The sequence below is a fragment of the Pleurodeles waltl genome, chromosome 6, assembly GCF_031143425.1.
Source record: "Pleurodeles waltl isolate 20211129_DDA chromosome 6, aPleWal1.hap1.20221129, whole genome shotgun sequence".
In the NCBI taxonomy this organism is placed as follows: Eukaryota; Metazoa; Chordata; class Amphibia; order Caudata; family Salamandridae; genus Pleurodeles; species Pleurodeles waltl.
In genome coordinates, this window is record NC_090445.1 from 497,239,142 (window position 1) to 497,260,034 (window position 20,893).

The window sequence follows — 20,893 nt, forward strand, 5'->3', positions numbered from 1 at the left end:
GTACTCTTGTACTTTGTTTGACCCGGTTGCTTTTGCAGTGAGAGACAGGTTTCTTCGATTACTATATTAGCTTTTGGGCAGGCTTTAAAAATCGGAAATACTTCCTGTACTATGCTTTGGGAACCACAATTCAGGCTTTCATTTAAAGAAAAGTCACTCAGTACAAATCGGATAGAGTCTACCGGGCTGCCCATGGAAGCTGAGTTTGTTGGTGGTACATTAATCTGAGGCTTTCCGGCCTGTGAGCAAAAGTCAATCCCAGTGTGGGAACTCTTAGACATTACGATGCCAGGCCGCCCTGGTGTTCCCTCTTTATATGATGTACTTGATTAATGGATATCTCCTTTATTAGTAATTAGTTATTTTTAAATGGATGTGACAGTGTCAAAGATGCAGTCAGATCCCCAATAATTTTTTCTAATAGATTTAAAATGGATGACAGAAGTCTCTCTAAGCCAGAGGTCTTCAAACTGGGGGGCGGGCCCCCCTAGGGGGGCCTCAAGTGTTCCCAGGGGGGGCCCCAGACTCTGGCCAAAATAAATATTATACAGATTACAGGCCTTTGTTTTAAGCAGAAGCATGTTATTGCAGTTTTAAAAAGGTAACAGTACTTAACTGCAATGTTTAAATAGGTTTAGACATATTTAAACATTGCCATGTTTATAAAATAATTGTGAAAAATTCTGAGGGGGGCCCAATGACTTTTATTTTTCAACTGGGGGGGCGTGGCATTAAAAAGTTTGGAGACCTCTGCTCTAAGCTGAGGAGAGATGAAGAAACCTGAATATTTTGATCCGGGGGGGTTGCTTTGGAGATTAACGTTTATCCTCAGATCATGTGTCGCTGAGAGATGTGAGCACAGTGAAGGATGATTAGAGGACGTACTACTAAAAAAGCTGCAGGCTCGTGGACAGCGGTGGAGGAGAAGAATGGAGACTGGTTCCCCCCGTTGAAGACCATATCTTTTATATAATTCTGAATCCAGGTCTGGAAGTGTGATATCATCCGACCGATGTCTTGAATCAACTCTTTGGGGTGGGGCTTCCATTACGGCACCAACAGGCAGATCCCCCCCTATTATTATGGCCAGAGCAGGATGAATTGCGGACAGAAGGGAGAGGAAACCTGTGGGGTGATGAAGCTGCTTTGTGTGAGTCATTGGCCTCAGTGTTGGAAAGATCTACTGAGGAAGCGATGGAGACCTGAATGGTCTTATCGGAGATGACGGCACATGCTGGCCCCTTGAGACTAGAATGCGGTGGGTCACCCATTGGCAAAGCATTGGAAGCGACTCTGTTGCTAAAAAGCCTAGTCTTCGGAAATTCCAATGGAGCCTTCTCCTTTTCCCAAAAAGAAAAGATTTGATTTCTAGATTTCAACCTCGGGGGTAGTGCTCCCTTGTTGCGGAGGGGATTAGATTTGGTTTTAGAACATGATCTTCCGGGGAGTAGGCGACCTGATATACATTTTTTGGCAGTTATTGTACCTTTCACACTAGGAGCCCCGTAGGCTACTTGAGGCTCCCAGCAGTCTTTTACCTCTTTTCCCAGAAGTGCAGCTCCTGCCACTGTAAGCTTGAAGTGTTGAACGTACTGCACGTGTCTTGACTGATGGCTTGTCGCGCTGGGTAGGACACCGTGGTCACGGTTCGCGAGGAGGCAGTCTTTTAGAGACCGCCTGATTCACTGGACCCGAGTACGGCAACCCTTCACAGTCTCAGGGTCTCTGCTGCTCTGCTTGAGGCGTATGGACTGGGAGCTCCCAGCTCGTGACCCAAATTGCAGCTCCTCTTGGAACATGCTGCGCTGGCAATGGGCTGGTTACGCAGCTAGTGTGGCCTGCACAGCCTCCACGGAAAGGCTCACGCTGTACGTGAGCCAGTGCTGGCCTGTACTGTCCAATGCTGGACCTCCCCTCGATTCTGTTGTTGAGGGGGCGGTCTGCAAGCCACCTCCTGGCTCCTTGATGCGTAATTGCACAGGTGCAGTGAAGGTGCAAAAAGTGTCCAAGGGGCTGATAGGGCCAAAAAATGGTGGTCGGGCAGCCTCTGTGGCGTAGGAGCGGCACAATAAAGCAGGCTGGGGGCTGGCAATCTAGCCTCCCGGTCGCTCTGCCGCTCAGGATGAATTACCGTGTCACAGGCCAGCTCAGCTTCAGAGCAGCAGGCCAGCAGATGCGGTAACGGTGCAGGATGAGCCCGAGGGTCCCAAAGGGCTGATGAGGCTGATGGGCGGAGGAACAGCAGCCTTCGCAGCACAGGAGCAGTACAAGGAGGCGGACGGGCGACTAAGCCTCCCACTAAGCCGCTCAGAACAAAATGCTGCGGCCGGCTCTGCTTCTGGGTGCCGATACTTCAGGCCAAAGCCGTCCGGTTTCCGGCTCCCTTGCGGTTCTCGGCTCTCTGTTAGTTGAGAGCTGACTCTCTCCTGCGTCGTCCCGCCATGATGGAAGTTACAGAAGCACAGTTCCTTACTCGCCAAATTGATCAGGCAATACATTACAACAGATCTCCCTTCCTTGGCAAAGCAATGTAACACTAATAAGTGTCACACCCATGAATATTGCATTCACAAAGAAAAGGGCATAATCCCATACGCAATTGGGCCAGGCACAGCCAACAGCTGAACTGACAGATTCAAATTCACAGTATGCATTGATGTCAACATAGAATGTAGCTATGCCATAAGAACAATCACATCCTCAGCATTGCTAACACTGCATAAGTATTTGTCTTGTTGTCATGTTTCATTTATGCAATTATATCTTCAATATAAATTGATCTGAACATTTTTATCATAATGTGTTTACTATAGATACTGGCAAAACAAGACACAAACCTTCATAGTCAATTTCACAAGCTGTGTTGCAGAATCTAAATCATATCATGAAACTGAGAGGATTACAAATGTAAACAGTCTGTGTGAAAATAAATCTCATAAAATGTCTTTCCCCTTCACCAGTGTGTCATACCATTTTCTCTTTGTTGCAGTCAAACTGCTCAAACTTTTAGCAGATCCTGTTGTTCAGAACTGATTGACTAAGAACACTCAAACTCTGGACCACCCTATTAAAAGCTATCACTGTTATTAAAAGCTGATTCTGTTTTTTTTGTTAGGTGGATTATAAAGTATACACTAGAAATGGTGTGTCTCTAATTCTGCTGGATATTCAATACAGTTGGGTCACTATGTATCCCTGGGAATGTGAACACGAGTATCCAGACAACAGTGGTTCATTAGAAAACACTCCACTAGCAAAGCGGTTTAGGGCCAGTGGTCTCTCACTCTATCTGTACTGTATCCCAGAAACTAATTACAATTCCACAACATCCAATATGTGTAATAAACTGTAAGATAATGCTCTAGAATCAAGCACAAATAAATCCAAAAAGCAAAATAAAGGGTGCTACATTACATCATGGTTTACTGCTCAGTGTGTTTATGGATCAAACATGCAAAAAATAAAGTTCGTATTTGTAAAACAAGAATGCAATGTAGCAGCGGCTGTCTTTTAGGTTGCACAAAATTGAGTGTCAGTCTAGTTAACATGTCCCAAGATGATTATTAGTAGAAGAAAACAACACAAACCGACATTGATAATGTTTCAACCCAGTTGAAAAGGTACTTCATGGTGTCTTCATTGGGTTAAAATTAATGACTTTCTGAGCAGCAGTCCTGGAAATACTGTACTGTAATGATGAAACTCAAACCTGTCAATACAGCTGTTAAGCAAACTGTGGAAGTGGGGGACATGCCTGGCTGGTTGTATAAAATGCATTGGTTTACCAGTCAGTTTAGTTATTTATTGCTGTGGGGATAGAGAATAAAACATTGACCAAAAATAATGGTAAGAGTACAGGCAATGTTGTATGATTATGAGCCAAGTCTTATTACCTATGATGTTAACAGGGAGAGTATCATTGGTGAATAGGAAGTTGATTTAGTTACGTTTCATGTTTATAGGAGCATCACCCACATTAGCTAGATTTATGGTCCGAATAAGAAAGGTGTAGCTTCCTACATACAGCTACTGATTGCCACCTATTGACTTTCGATGCAAACCTCAAAAGATCTCCAAACGGATAAAGACCTTGTTTTCTTTTCTTTTCTTTTCAAGTGAAACAAACAAGACACAGTGAGAAAACTGCATGCACAAAAGCACCATGACACAGCCAAATGTTACAATATGACAGCAGTTTTACGAGATTCCCCCATCTCACTGCCCCCCCCCCCCCCCCCCCCCAACCATTGACAATTAATTTCCAATGGTTGGGTTCTCCCAACAAAGCCAGCATGGACCAGTCGATGTCACTCTTCCAACCATTCAATTAAAGACCAGTTCGGCCTTCCACATCCACGCCATGTTGCACTTTGCAACCATTAACCCCAAGGTCTTCCAGATCTAATCCATTCTGGGGAGGTCAGTTGTTTCCCTGATGTTTAGGAGACACCATTTTGCGGAGGCCGCTGCATTGCTTCTGCTTAAATTTTTTCAGGTAGCTGACCACTGATTCCCAGTAGAACCGAATGGCGGGGCCACACCATATCATGCGGAAAAACATTCCCACTTGGTCACAGTTTCGCATACAGAGTGGAGTTGCTGTCATGCCCATCTTTACTAAGGTAGTGCATGCATATTAACATCTATGTAACATTTTTAACTGCACAAGGTGAAATCTGGACCTAATAGCTACCTCCTGTGGGAATGCCAAGGTCTCAAGTCACTCATCATCCTGAAGGCCCAAAAGGTCCTGATGCCTTTGTTCCCTCAGTGGAGTGAGAGTAACTGGCGAGTTGTTAACCAGCTTGCAATATGTAAGGGTTATTGCCTTTCTGGACATGTTTTCATCTCATAATCTATCCTCAAGTGGTGACGATTCAGGGAGTTCCATCCCTTTCGGTAATGCCTTGTGTAGCGCATGGCGTATTTGCAAATATTAGTAGGCCTCAGTGGATGCCAGTTGGTCTTCTCATTGAAGGATCCTGTGTCCACAGTTCTCCCACACTAGAGAGGCCAGTAAGGTCCCACCTGTCAAAGACACGCTTTGTCTCCAGTGTGCCCAGCTATGCTGTGCCCCATAGTGGAGTGGCCTTCTTAATCCCCCCCACCACTCAACTCAAGGCATTGTGCCGTAGAGTGACCGCTATTGGGGCCGGAAAAGATATGGTGCGCGCTTCGCCATTTAGGGCCTCATGACTTGTCTGTCCATAGGATAGGCAGGCTCCTCCTCAGGGAGAAGAACCCAATGGTTAATGGCAATGAAAAACCTTGTCTTTTTTGAGGAGGGATGAGTTCACCAAGCCTTAGGGAGCAGGGGAAAGGGCACAACTTCCTCCCACCTCAAATGCTTTTCACATGTGTTAGAAGGAAATCTGTTAATAAAATAAGACAGATCAATTTGACAAAGTAGTATAGGTTTAATCGATTTTCAGCTGGGAATGACAGGCAGTCTCAACATAGAGGCCATGACTGAAGTTCAAAGTTCTAGTTTGCAACCAGTGGTATTTATACTGTAAAAACCACAAAAAACTACGGTCACAAGTTCAGCATTGACGTAAGCAAGAACAAGCAGTACAGATAAGATAATAGGGGAGAGGTACCTCTTGAAAAGAGCACATGCACGATTATTGGTCGCCTCATGGGTGGGTAAGTAACATTGACGTCATTCAACATCTCTAACTTTCTGCACGACAAGTGATTATATGTTACATGATGCTCACGGTAGCCCTGCCTTGTGCAAATGCTTATCTGACCCTTACACAGTTCCCCTCACCAACATATGAATGACTTGTGGTTTTTAGGACCCTTGTACTAAGGCGCAGGACACACCCTTTTGTTCCACCCTGTAAGTGAAGATTTTGAAAGCAACAGTTGGTGCAGCTCCAAAGAAAAACTCTCATTCTAATGTGGCTTGGGCCTCTTGTGTGTTTCAGCACAGCTAACTTAACAATGCAGCATGTGTAAAAGTTTCCTAAGTAATAAGTGTTTGTTTGTCCTAAATATGACCTGCCTTTTCTATTGAACCCACAATCTGTCTTGTTTAGCATGTCATGTATTAAGCCTTTCACTACTTACATTGGTTTTTAACTATCTCTAGCCTAAAATGTTTGTATTGGGGTTTGGAAACTTATATTTGTATGTATGTGATGTATATGATGTGTTCTTATTCGTCCTACATCATTCCCCCCTCTAGTTGATTATTCAACTACTTTTCCTACCTTCCCATCTAATAATGAAACTAGGGGAATCATCACATACCCAGTACTCTGTCCCTCCTAATTTAGCTGTCATCCTTTTGCAACATGCTATTATTACCTGAAAAACAAGACACATCAAGAGCAACAACACAATCAAAGGCAACAAGGCCTTGAACAACCCCGACATCCTGGACGGCACCCATTCGAACCAGCCCTCGAACCACCCATCAGGGGCACCCCCCTCATCGATCATTTTCTTTTGTAGATCATGCAATGTCTGAATGGCCTGAGTTAATGTCCCATTGTCCATATCATTGGCCGGCACATAAGTACAACAGGCCGATCTTCTTACACACCCCTCCTTCCATGGCCGTCATAAATCAAGTACATATCTGTGTTGCATTACCATCAGCCTAAGGGATCGGAGTTCTTCCTTGATAGCACTGAACCCATCTTCGGTTGCATTTATGGTCTTCATCAACTCAAATCGTGTGATCTGTAGCCAGCGAGCAGTTGCTTTTGCCTGAATAAATGGTAGGATGCTACCAAAAAAGATTTGGGCATCATTAAATAGTCTATGTTCCTGTGGAAAGTCTTTCCAGTAACAGGACTAATGTGAGTTGGTTGTAGTTGTGCTCTCATTCTGGATAAAAATAGGTGCAGGAGACGATGTGTAATGTTTGGGGATACCTCTTTAGAGTGATGACCAATATCATTATCAACAGTTCTACGCATGCGTGTAATAATTGATATAGGATCAAAAAAATAAAAATATCCACAGGCTAAAAACATCAATATCCGTGCACCGAGGAGGAAAAAGAAACATAAAATACATAACTGGAAAGAAGAATGGTCTAATATTGGAGCTTTAGAGGGAGGCTTTACTCCGGTTGCCTCTCCTGTTCTCCCCCCTCTTTTTCCTGCTCGGTGTCCAAAGGGATGGATGGCTTGGTCGGGGCCAGGCGGATGTCCTGGAGGTGGTACCATGGTTTGTGGCCTTGGACTTTCACTGCTGTAGCCGTGCTTTCTAACACTGGGAAGGGTCCAATTAACTTGCAGTCCTTCCACTTTCTTACAAATTTGCGAATATATATTAAAGTTCCCAAAGGTAATGGTGTTTGTTGATGCTTTACAGGAGATGTGTGGGTGTGCTTATTGGCTTCACGTGTAACCTGTTTAGAGAAGAACTTTGCAACTTTGTTTAGCCTAGACATGTATTCATTTATTTCAGTTTGTACAACTTCAGGTGCACTCTCAGTTTCCAACTTAGGTAGAACAATGAGCACATTTGTGCCATCAACTAGACATATCACTATTTGATGAGGAGTCAAATGGGGATCTGATCCTGGGGTATTTCTCAAAGCAAAGAGTGCTAATGGGAGACAGTATAACCATTTATTTTTTAATGTCGCACTTAGTTTACTTATTTTTTTCTTGAGGAGGCCATTAAGGTGCTCCACAATTCCATTGCTTTGTGGATGATAAGCCGAGGACAATTTGTGTGTTATTCCTAACAAGGTGGTGAGTTGAGAAAATATATTATTGACAAAGTTGGTGCCATTGTCTGATCTGATTCCCTCAGGGACACCCCACCGCGGTATTACCTCACAGACCAGAAAATTAGCAGCAGACTTGGCATCACAGTGAACACAAGGTCCTGCTTCAATCTACCTTGAGAATGGGTAGACTACAACTATAAGATAGCGATAATGATTGCATCTGTCAATCATATCAATGTAATCAATGTGCAGTTCCTTAAAGGGACCTTGTGGGCGAGGTATTGTGGAAGCTATTACCTTAAAGGTGGGACTTGGTGAATACTGCTGGCACACTGTGCAGGTGTGTATGTACATTGTAAGCATCTCATGTAAGTTAGGGACAAACCAATTCTGACATATTTGGAGGAACATATTGTCTCTAGCAGTATGTGACGGAAGATGTATCTGGTTTAGAGCTATCAGTATCAGTATCAGTGCTTGGGGCATGACGGGTTTCCCTGTTGACATTTGTCTGTATATTAAATCTATTCCTGTCTGTGTGCATCCTCTGGCTTCCCACAACTGTTTCTCATGCTCTTGTGCATTTTCTTGTATCTCTCTTATATGCAAATGAGCGGTCTCTGTGTAATGTCTGGATGTATTCAAAGGGTCAGAAGGTGTCAATGTTTCACTAGCTAACAAAACTGTGGTATGTGTGTAACTAAGAGGGCGTTTTGCTGCATCTTTGGCTGCCCAATCAGCCAGAGCATTTCCACAGGACACAAAATCCTGACCTTTAGCGTGGGCTGCACATTTCACTACTGCAACTGCATGTGGCAGTGTTAAAGCTTGTATCAAGCCCTCTAAAAGGGGGCAGTGCATGACAGGGCTTCCATCAGACTTGAGAAATCCACGTCTATTCCACAGCATAATACTGGAATGCACTGTTGTAGTGACATAGGCTGAATCAGAGTATACTGTTATTGTTTCTCCTTCCCCTTGTTTGGGGGCTGCCACTAATGCTACTAATTCAGCAGCCTGGGCTGAATATTGAGATGGCAAAGTTATCTGTTGGGTTATCTGCAGTGTGTCTGAAGAGTTGTGCTGCATCGCTCTGACCACTACAGCCACCTGTATGTCTTACCCCTGTGTCCTGATCTATTGTGGAAGACCCATCCACAAAATATACAACACTACCTGGACTGGGGTCTTCTGTTGCTTGGCTGCACTCATCTGGAGTATATGTGGCCCAATCATGGACATCGTCAGTGTCTGAAATGGGGTGTGCAAAGAAGGTAGCAGGATTGACTATGTGGCATTTAACCACCTTCAAGGGTGGTAATGATAATATTATCTTGTAGCCTGATACTCTCTGTGTTGTTAGTGTTGTTTTAGCTTTCTGAATTATTGCAAACACTGCATGTTCAGCATACAGTGTCAGAGGTGCACCCATGACAATGGGGTCGTTTTCTCTACTGCAAAAGTTGCTGTGGCTAGTGCTTGTTCGCAAGGGTAATGGCTTTTCATTACAGAATCAAGTAGGCCACTAAAATATGCAATTGGTTTGTGCCCTAAAGGATACTGTTGGGTGAGGACAGCCGTCATCACCTGGCCATTACAGTGGCAAAAAAGAAAAAAACTAATTGTTGTAGTCTGGTGTTCCTAACACTGGTGCATTTGTTATCTCTGTTTTAGCTTACTGGAGGTTTTTTCCATCTCCATAGTCCATGTTCTCCTGTCTTTCTGTGTTTTCGCCTGTTTGATAGATGCAAGCAGTGGGGATATTAAAGTACTGTAGTCGAAAACCCATTGTCTGACATAATTACATAAGCCTAGGAACTTCTGCATTCCTTTCACAGTCTCAGGCTCTGTCATCTCCCGAATGGATTCTGCTCTCCCAGGCATAATTCAGTGGCCTGATGCCAACAGTAGTTGTCCTAAGTATTAAACTTCTTCCTGGCAGTACAGTAATTTGTCCCTGTCCACCTTGTAACCTCATTGAGCAAGGATGCGTAACAGGGACACAGTGTCCTTTCTACACTGCTCCTCTGCTGGACTACAGATCAGTAGGTCATCGACATACTGCAACACTGTGCTGTCACATTGAAATTTGGTGAGGTAATTCTTGACCGTCCTGTTAAAGACACTAGGGGACTCACAGTACCCTTGAGGTAATCGGGAATGAAGGTACTGTGAACCACGATAGGAAAATGCAGTCAAATAGTGACTGTCTTGGTGCAGGGGAATGCTGAAAAATGCATTCTTCAATTCTATGACTGAAAAGTATTTAGCATCTTGTGGTATGTTGGTTAGGATGATGGAAGGGTCAGGTACTACAGGAAATTCTGGTATCACTATGTCATTAAGGGGGGGGCAGGTCTTGAATCATGCGCCACAAATTTCCCTTGGCCTTCCTTACAGGGTAAATTGGGGTGTTGCAGGGGGATACACCTGGGTATATGACTCCATGCTCCACCAATGCCTGTGTAACAGGTGCAATGCCCGCCTCTGCTTCTTTGGATAGAGGGTATTGTCTCAGTCTTGGCAGTATTGCTCCTTCCTTCAAAATTATTCTGAATGGTACTGCTGTGCGGATGAGGCCTATATCCTAAGGGCCTTTTGTCCACAAGTTGGAGGGTACCTGCGCAAGGTCATTATCTTTGATAGGACTAGAAACATTTATTGGTCTAACAGGCGTAGTGTGGTGCGTAGAGCTACACTGTTTTGAAAAGCAATCTCTGTCCTTCTAAGGTCATCAGCAAACAAATGGTCATCTGATATGTCGCCCACCTGCATGTTGGGGTCATAAAAGATGACACATGCCCACATCGCACCAGTGTGATCACTTGCCATCAGTGTCCCAAAGGTGGGGGACACTTCTAGAGCCTCTACTTCCAGAATTAGGTCTTTGTCTAATATTTCAAAATAGGGGCCCTGTCGTCTAAAGAGAAAGCTCTTGGGTAATTCAACTAGCTTCCCTGTCAGTTCTGGCGTTTCTGCTATGATGGTGTGCACTACTCTAGTAAAGGCTAAAATATCTACAGGTCTGGCTCTAACTTGGTTACCATCTGGGGTGTGTATAACCATTGTCATGATGCGTGTACTAGATACTCCAGGTGTTGAACAGATCATAGTCCCATCCTCTTCAAAGTGAATAGTCATGTTTAATTTTGTCATGAGATCACGTCCTAGCAGATTAGCTGGTGCATTTGGGGAGAATAAGAAACGTCCATCGACATACCTCCCCCCTATTTCCATCTCCACAGGTTTAGTGAATGGAACCCTCATTATAGCCCCGGAGAACCCCTGTGTGTCCATTGATCAATTTAACAATGGCAGTCCCCTCTTACGGATACAGGACCTAGTGGCCCCAGTGTCGATGAGAAAGATGTACTCCTTGTCATTTATAGCTACCATCACAGTGGGTTCCTGGCCTGGCCTGTGGGTTACCGATAAGACTGGACACATGAGAATTCTCCTTGGGCACCTACATTGGGCAGATCCTCCCATGTAGTTTTGCTGGAATGGGTACACTCCCCTGGCAGTTACCCCTCCTTGTAAGTTCTGGTGCTGCAAGGTGGGCTGCACTGTCCTGTCTGCTGTGGCCTATACTGTATTTGGGGCACTGATTGCTGTAACTGCTGAGGCTGTATCTGGGGTTGAGGCTGCAGTTGTATTTGGGGCTGTGGGAGATGTACCACTTGGGGACTTGTGGCAGGTTGTACTACAATGCCACCAGGTGGTGTCATTTGTTGTCCATAATTTGCCCTTGTCTGGTTGCTAAGTTCTTCTTCCTTTTTAAACCTACAGCCTCTAATGAAATGTCCTGTCATCTTGCAATAGTGGCATGTCTGTCCACTCTGGAATGTGTTTACTCTATTTCCCCCCAACCTTCCTCGCACTCCTCTTCCATTATTCCTGTTATTGCTTCTCTGAGCATACTGGTAGGGTTGCATTGGTGTGCCTGAAGGGGGCACTCCAAGGGTCACTGCAGCTAACTGGGTGGTGGCAGTGGTAATTCCTTCCTCTGTTTTCTTAGCCAGTTTCTGCTGGACCAATTTAGCTGCTGCTTTATCTATTTTATCTTTCTCGCTCTTTTCCTTTTCTTGTCTCTTCTTACAAAAATGTATTATGTGTGCTTGTATCTCTGTCCATGGTTTGGCCTCTAAGGCCACTGTATTATCTAATTTATCCTGCACTTCAACTGGCAGACCCTTTTTCACTATATTGTAAAATAGTATTGCATTCTGTCCAGTTACATCCCAACTCTCCCCCACTTCCTTTGTCCATTGTTCCTTCATTTTGCTAAGGAATTGGGCTGGGTCTTCATTTGGCTGCATTGTTTGTGCCATAAGGGACCCAATGTATGGCCTGTCTGGATACATTGCCCTCCATTGTTTCCAAACAATTCCCCTTACTCTATTAAAGGGTGCCCCATCACATTTTGGGTTGGTGAATGTCACATCCTTTACTCCTGCCTTTGTAAACAGTAGGTCTGTCTCATCTACTATAAGGGAACTTAGTAAACTCTTAATGTCCCCCTATTGCAAGAGTAATCCCTGCGGTATGTTTTTCCAGAGCTACTATCCATTTGCCAGCACCCTCAGTAAGTTGTGGCAACTGTTTTTATGATTTTCTTCAACCATCTGGGGCCATGGTATATCCTGAGGTGCTCCTGGCCCCTTGAATATCAAGGGCAGTTGTGACAGGACTGTAGTCCTATTGCCAGTAGGGTGACGAGAGTCATACTTACTAGCATATTTCTGCCACACTCTTAGACTTTTCTGCATATAGGGATAATCCCAGTAAGGATTCTCTGTGCCCTGAAAAATGCAAATTTTTGCATTTGCCATGTCTGGGGGTGCAAAGGAACCCTCTTGCGGCCATGGTGTCATCTTTGATGCCAATCCTTCTGTCCAACCTGCTAGGTTGTCAGTAAAAGGGACAACATTATACCAACTATTTTCATACTGAGCTACTATTTAATTGGCCATCAAATTATTGCCAGGGCATACAGGGAATGCATTTGCCATGTCTTTCCTCAGTGTCATTTTTCCTGCCATATCAAATGTTCCCTTTCTCTAATATGGGCGTGCATGCGCCCCATCAAATACTAATCTCTGTAATTCTCTTGGCTTCTTTTGTAAAGTCTGTCCTGTCTTATTGTTTTCTTCTCCCTCACAGGCATACTGTGACTGTTCCCTGTTATGGTCCTGAAACAGGGACATTCTTTTAACATGTTCAGTGATGTCATCTAATGCCCCCTCTGATCCTTTGTAGGATTTTTCTAAATGTAGATATTCTTCACCTAAGCTGCTATGTGTGGAGACTGTGTCCTCTAGTACTTCTTGTTCAATCATTTGTGGTCCAGTGAGGGCCCTTGACTGCCTCAAGGGCCCTTCCTCCTTTTCCCAAGCCGCTCTTTGGTCTACCCGTCCATCTTCCTGCACTGTGACCCCCTTGCCTACACTATTCTCCTCTGATCCTGGGTGCATGAACATCGAGCACTCTGTGGGAGGACTTTCTGGTGTGTAAGCTTGTCTCATATTTAATGTTGGTACTTGGTTTTTGCAAAACACTTATTTTCTGTCTAACCCCATCCATTCTCTGTGGATCTCTTGACCCCTCATTAGGTATACCTTCATTTTTCCTAGTGGGGGACATCTCGTCCTCCAAATTAAGTGTAAATGTGGCATATACTGTCCCTATGTATTTAGTACTGTCCCCACCCAACATTTCCTGTGGTGTACTGGCCATTTGAGGACATGGACATGGGTGAACATATTCTCTATGTTCATAAAAAGATTCTAATGGTGGGCTTTACTCGGGGTCTGTATATCCCACAACAGGGGGATGTGAAGAGGTGGGTAGTGAGTGTGGGGCACCAGGTTGCATCGTAACCCTCGCCCCCAAAACCTGGAACGCCCTCCCCATCGACCTTCGCAAAACCAAAGACCTACTGGTCTTCAGAAAGTATCTCAAGACTTGGCTGTTCAACCCTCCCCCCCCTGTTGCCCTACCCCCCCCCCCCCCCCCCCCCCCCAGCGCCTTGAGACCCTCTCAGGTGAGTAGCACGCTCTACAAACTTCTATGATTGATTGATTGATACGTGCCCTGTACCTTTGCACTGCCTAACCTTAATTGCACTTCTTGATAGGGGGGTGGAGGAGCCGAAGGGAGGGTCTGAGGCTTTGTCTTTGACTCGTTCATATTTGTTTCACAAAAGACCCTCCATAGGTCTAGTGTGATCTTCCTTTTCTCTAGTTTATTTCTCTTGAATTTACTCTGTAGGAAGGTGGCCATGTGTTCTATTGTTGTATTATCGAATGTGTCCTCTTTGGGCCACACATGTGCACGTTTTATTGTTGCTTTGTGCCATTCCTTACAGTATTTTCCTATCATGTCCTTATCTTCTGAGAACACTTTAACCATGTGTTCTAAAGGAGACCCTATGTCTGTTTAATGAACTTAATCTTTTGTACTATATGGTTTTCACTCTAAATTGACTTCTATTTACTTCCTGGGGTGTTCCCAGACTTTACATAAACTGTTATTAGGCTGTGAAGGTGAGCATCAGATATATATATCCCTAATCTCTGAAAGACGTTGTTTATTTATATATATATATAGTAGATAGGTGCATTTATGTGTGGCCTAAGTGGTTTGTTTGCCTGACACAACAAACAATAATGTTATTGTGATATATATATATATATATATATATATATATATATATATATATATATATATATATATATATATATATATATATATATATATACATGTTTATAAGTTACTCATATCCTAAATTCCACACTAACAGGTTTTGTAGATTTCAAAACAAACTCTTTTATTCTAAATATGCGAAGGTCCTGTTCACAGCTATCTGAAAGGTAGTTAAATATATTTTTATGTATGGTAGCTGATAATTCTTCTATTTGTATACTCTCAAGATGTGTGTATGCCCAAGTCTATACTGTTTGATAATTCATCTAGCCTCCAATCTTGAGGCTCTATAGTTTCATAATGGGGATAATAGTTAGTAGTGTCAGTATTTGTTTTGGGGTTCATGAGGCTACTATACTACATTTAACTTGGAGGACAATGTACTTGTATTAGTTCTTTGAATAATTATTTATAATTGTATAACGGGCATTTCTTTTATGTCAATGTAGGTTGTTTTAAGGCCTAGAAGTGATATACTATAAATACCTAGGCATTCATAAACTTCTGACTTAAAGAAAAATGATTCTATGGTATTGATATTGTTGGTCTACTAAGGTCAGTTTTGTTGCAGAGGGCGACAGCCTGACCGTTATAAAAATTAATAATTAATTCAGGGATGTGGAATTAATTAGTTGACTTTTTGGGACATTTGCCCAGTCCAGTCAATTTACTTTACTTTTGAGTATACTATTATAACTTAACCTTTATAAGAATAGGTGGTCTGATACTTATTCCTAAATTATACACTAAATAACATAAACTTGTCTATTGACATTATTATGTGGCCACATTTCGATCTATACATGCATATACATAAACAGTAATTCTTAATTTCATACTAAGGCAAACAGACTACTATTGGTCGCTTCCCTCCGGATTCATAGAGGGGACAACGTTTCACTATTTGCAACTACAAATTGTGACTTCCTGACTTAAGGTCTGGGTTAGGTTGACTTGAATGTTCTTTAGAACATACAATGATTGCTCAGCCCCAAGTCCAACACTACTCTTGACCACTTTTGACTGCTTAGTCAAGTTCCCTGTATTTTCCGGACTTACCACCGGGATCCCTTAATATTGCATCAATTCATACACAATCTTGCATGCCAACACCAAAATTATATACATGGGAGTGTCAAAACTGTAAATGTCTTTATAAAATGAAAGGAACAGACCTCGTACTTTGTCCACCTTAATGCCAAACACCTGAGTCCCATCCGTCCCCACGAAATCATAGATTTTCACTTAAATGTTGGCATCTCCCTTACCTCTTTAAAAAGTGCGCAAATCACCTCTTGGAGACAGGCAGGGCCACCAATCCAGCAGTTGGTGAGATCAAAGTAGAGCTCCTGGCTGGCTCGCCAATATGTAAGAAGGAAATCTGTTAATAAAATAAGACAGATCAATTTGACAAAGTAATATAGGTTTAATCAATTTTCAGCTGGGAACGACAGGCAGCCTCAACATAGAGGCCATAACTGAAATTCAAAGTTCTAGTTCACAAGCAGTGGTATTTATACTTTAAAAACCACAAGAAACTACGGTCACAAGTTCAGCATTGACGTAAGCAAGAACAAGCAGTACAGATAAGACAATAGGGGAGAGGTACCTCTTGAGAAGAGCACATGCACGATTATTGGTCACCTCATGGGTGGGTAAGTAACATTGACGTCATTCAATATCTCTATCTTTCTGCACGACAAGTGATTATATGTTACATGATGCTCACAGTAGCCCTGCCTTGTGCAAATATTTATCTGGCCCTTACACAGTTCCCCTCACCAAGATATGAATGACTTGTGGTTTTTAGGACCCTTGCGCTAAGGCAGGATACACCCTTTTGTTCCACCCTGCACGTGCTAAGTGAAGATTTTGAAAGCGACAGTTGGTGCAGCTCCAAAGAAAAACTCTCATTCTAATGTTGCTTGGTCCTCTTGTGTGTTTCAGCACAGCTAACTTAACAATGCAGCATGTGTATAAGTTTCCTAAGTAATAAGTGTTTGTTTGTCCTAAATATGACCTGCCTTTTCTATTGAACCCACTGTCTGTCTTTTTTAGCATGTCATGTATTAAGCCTTTCACTACTTACATTGGTTTACAACTATCTCTAGCCTAAAATGTTTGTATTGGGATTTGGGAATTTATGTTTGTATGTATGTGATGTATGTGATGTGTTCCTATTCTTCCTACATCACATGTGCAGATCGGTTCAATCAAGTCCCCTTAATACAGGGGTATTCAAACTGGGGTGGAGGGGCAGGCCCTCCTAGGTGTCCTCAATCCCAGGGGGGTGCCAGGCACTGGCCTAAAGAAGCATTATACTAATAACAGGACTTTGTTTTAACCTGAACAAAATGAGCTGCAGTAAACGGCTGTGTAATGGGCCATCACTAACGTGTTTTGTCATTTATATCCAAGCTGGGAGTTTGTGTAAAAAGGGAAGTCACTCCAACTACTCTTCAAAAACCCCACCCCCACTTCTAATAATCACACTGTGAATACTTTTACACGTTATTAAGGACTGCCTGACCAGAATAGTATGTAGTAAAAAAATTAATCAGTTTTTGCATAAAACAAAAACACAGTTTATGGATCCATTCGTATATTGTATTTTTGTATGACTGATGAACCATTTGACTGCCTATCACATTATTGTTGATTGAAATATAAATCATTCCTCCAGGAACATTTTTCTTTATACAGAATAGGATGTTTGGCATCATGTATTTAATTACATTCATAAAACCATAACAGAACCTAACTGTACTGTGTAAATAAATCTATACATATTTAAACGTTGCCAATTTAATAGAATAATTGTGATAAATTCGCAGTGGGGCCCAATGATTTTTTTTTCCCCCACTGGGGGGAGATTAGCATTAAAATGTTTGAAGACCACTGCCTTAATAGGTAGTTGAAGGCTGGAACATTTTCCTGTAAATCCTGTATCATTTATCAGAGTTTAATATAACTTTTCTCTTCTCGCCACAGGCCGAATCAAGCAGTTGATAGAACTTGGCTACATAAACACTGCCAACATTCGTCTTTTTATTCTTGATGAAGCTGACAAACTGCTGGAGGAAGGCAGCTTCCAAGAACAAATCAAGTAAGACGCCGGCCAAGAAACACATTATATAACAGTGTAGCAAAGCATTTTTAACATTTGCCTTTTCCTATTTCACACAGCTGGATATATTCCTCTCTGCCTGCCAACAAGCAAATGTTGGCTGTCTCTGCCACTTACCCAGAATCAATGGCCAGTGCTCTGACCAGATACATGAGGGATCCAACATTCGTTAGGTTGAACGCCACGGATCCGGGTCTCATAGGTGCGTATAAGTGTTTTTGAGCAAAGCGTTGGCAAATACTAAGAAAGATGATGATATTAATGTGCACTATTTTGTTCTAAACTTCTGCTACATGGCTCTTTTTAAAATAAAAAAAATTGGTAATCCATGCATTACTGATAATTGCATTTTAAAACCATTTACACAGATCTACCGATCAGATATTTTAATTCTAAATCAAATTCTTCCCTTTCTTCATGTCATTTAATTTTTTTTCTTCTTGCAGTTAAGTTTTTAGGAATTTGTCACTTTTGGGTCTACGTTTTTCTTTTTTTCATGAAACCGTCTCAGCATTACTTTTACAAAACATTTTTGCTCATAACACAGCCTGTGGAGGTCCTAGGACAATGGGTGCGCTTTCAAACTTTCTCCGCAATGTGCTCTTTCTGTCTACATCATCTCTGGGTCCCCACACTGCGTTAGTGGGGACCCCAAAATAATAACCCCTCCCACAATTCAGTGTCTTTTTAAGCGCTCTCATGGTTGTAGCTTTAGTTTCACAGCTGGGAGTACTTTGTGTTTCTAAAGGCCTTGTTTGTAATTTCATTGCAGAAGTCATGCTAGCCCTAAAAATGTGTAATGCACTATGCCCTATAGGGGCTAAATATATGACTACAATGCATTACTTTCTCGCATTTTCTTTTCATGTGGTTATGCCCTCTAGAGGGTAACTATATGGTTAAATGACAATGTTTGTTACAAATGCTATTTTCATTGTAGTGTCCTATAGAGGCTGTTCCCAGCATTATAGTCTAATAATAACAAAAATATATTTCTGATAAAGATATTTATTGGGTTTATATGATAATTGTATATATTATTTATTAATCTCTCCTTATTACAATTATGACCATGATTCAGGCCAGCTTCACATCCTTAGTACACTATAAAAGATCACTCTTGATACATTTGAGTGACCCTTCTAGTTTATTTCTCTTGTTACTCCTCCGTGGCTGTCTTGTGTCTTTTTTGGGGGGGAATTGTTTTAGCCAGCCAGCAACTTTGATGGTGGGGTGGTGAAAGTGGCATTCTATTGGAATTGAGAGATTTAAATTAGGATGCTAAATGGCACCATTTTCATTTTTGGCTGCAGATAGAGAAAGAATGTAAATGGAAGTGCTTTAGTTACATGCAGAGCCACTGGAATTACTTTGCAGGAAAAGACCTAAATCATGAAGCAGGGTTGACTAATTTATGTGGCAAGAAAAGTCCAGCTATGAATTTACAACGAAAATAGCTCTACCTCAAGCAAATGCGAGACATATTGCATTGTAAATGCTGTTTGGAACCACCTCCACTTGGGGACTTGACATGTACTGCCCCAGGAGAACTCAGTGGTCCATGTGGTAAAGGTTTCCTTTTCATTTCTAGCTCCTGGAACGCAGCAGGCCTCTACAGACTTGTGCAGAGGGTGGGAACCTGTCCTGCAAAAACGGTTCAAGTTTACTCCGTTTACACCTCAACAGTACCTTTGTATTTGTTAACAATCTTTCTGCACTGAGCTAATTATGCAGTCAGCCTCTTTTGTCTCAGAAGTAAAAGGGTAGACTGCATAGGAGAGTCAAAGTAAATGAGTAAAATTTAATTGCCGAAGACAAAGGAAAAAAAACACATTCAACTAATTTTCCCAGACTTTACATGAGGGCTAAGATGTGGTTTAGTATATATTCATAGTCAGCCTAGATACCCTAGATTGCATCACCAGAGCCATTGACACCAATGTTTTATTCAGTGCCATGCTTGGGTGCACTACTTGGTTTCTCAGAGACTTTTAAGCCTCGTTTTGATGGAGCCAGGCTCTTTGGAGAAAAAGCAGATTCAGCCTTTGAACATTTTAATAATAATAGTTAAGTCTCACGCCTTGTGGCTTTTCCTCGAAGTCATGACCACTGTCCGAGACAGTCCTCACTACTTGTCTAGCAAACTGTCCCACCTTATCATGACTCCAAAGGGAGAGGTGGTGCAGAGGGCATGGTCACTAGCAGAGGCAGCAGTCTTCTTTCTCTTCTTAACCCGTCAGAGCTGCCGCTAAGCCAATTTAGTTTCTTTTACATCAACCATCTGGGACTGCTAGGATGGCAAAATTTGGCTTTGCCTGCCTGGCTTATGTAAGATTACATCGAACCAGTGGGTCCTTCAGGTTAGGCACTTTAGCCTCACTTTTTCTTTCTTGACTTCTTCTCCCATGTTTCTCCAACTTTTGGCCAGATGTCAGTGGACCATGCCAAAAATTGTTCTTTCTCTCGCAAGAGAGAGTTGTTCAGATTCAACTTGATAAAGATGAGACTGGGTTGATGCTCAAGACTGAAAAGAGTATGGGTGACTGCTTCTAATACCTTTGAGTGTCTAAACTTGGAAGTCTGACTGTAAGGATATATTTGTGTCTCTTGGGTTTTGTATGGTACACCCATAGCTACGCAACAACAGAGTCTCATGTTTTAAAGGGGGAAAACAAACAGAAGTGATTGAAAACAGGCAAGATAAGCAAGAGTTGGAGTGAGAGCACTTTCTAAGGTGGTTGAGTGCAGCATTACCGAGTGATGTGATGGTGTTCTTCAGTGACATCTGATATGTGGGTGGTTACAGAGCCACAAGGTGCTGTTTGAAGAGGTGGGGCTTGAGCTTTATTTCAAATTTTAGAAGAGATGGTTACTTGGTGGACACAATGTATGATGGGGGAAGGAAATACTGCATTGTATGTTATGCAGCTGGTGTTGAAGTTGATTCTGACTTTAGGTCTGTCTTTTGTGTTTTCCGACGAGTGCACTTTTACGATTTCAGATACTGTTTTTCTCTTCCTGTGTCCCCTTTTCATTCCTAGAAGACTAAAAGAGTATTGTTTATTACATTATCTTCACGTTGTGGCACTGATATATTGATTATCGTACTAGATATCAGTATTTAAGGTGATTTATTGGTAGAAGAAACTTGTTCCGACAATTTTTCTTCAAGTTTGCAAGACTGTCTCTTTGGCACTATCATTATATGTTTAGTGATAAATAGCTTTAGGAGTAGAGAATGGGATATGCGTGTCAGGAAAATTGACACAGTGGTCTTTCTAAATCTAAATAGGTTTGTACGCTTCTTTCTCAGTCTCGGCCTCCCACCCACCCGCAGCACCTTAGAGAGTGAGAAGAGTAGGCGA

The 20,893-nt window shown here is 42.4% G+C and overlaps 1 protein-coding gene across 1 annotated transcript in view; it reads left to right on the forward strand.

Moving 5' to 3' along the window:
* DDX20 (DEAD-box helicase 20) overlaps window positions 1-20,893 on the forward strand; it is a 181,766-nt gene that overhangs the window by 60,773 nt on the left and 100,100 nt on the right. The window contains exons 4-5 of the mRNA XM_069238660.1: window positions 17,393-17,507; window positions 17,588-17,730. Coding sequence (XP_069094761.1) covers window positions 17,393-17,507; window positions 17,588-17,730 — 258 coding nt within the window. The remainder of the gene's footprint in view (window positions 1-17,392; window positions 17,508-17,587; window positions 17,731-20,893) is intronic.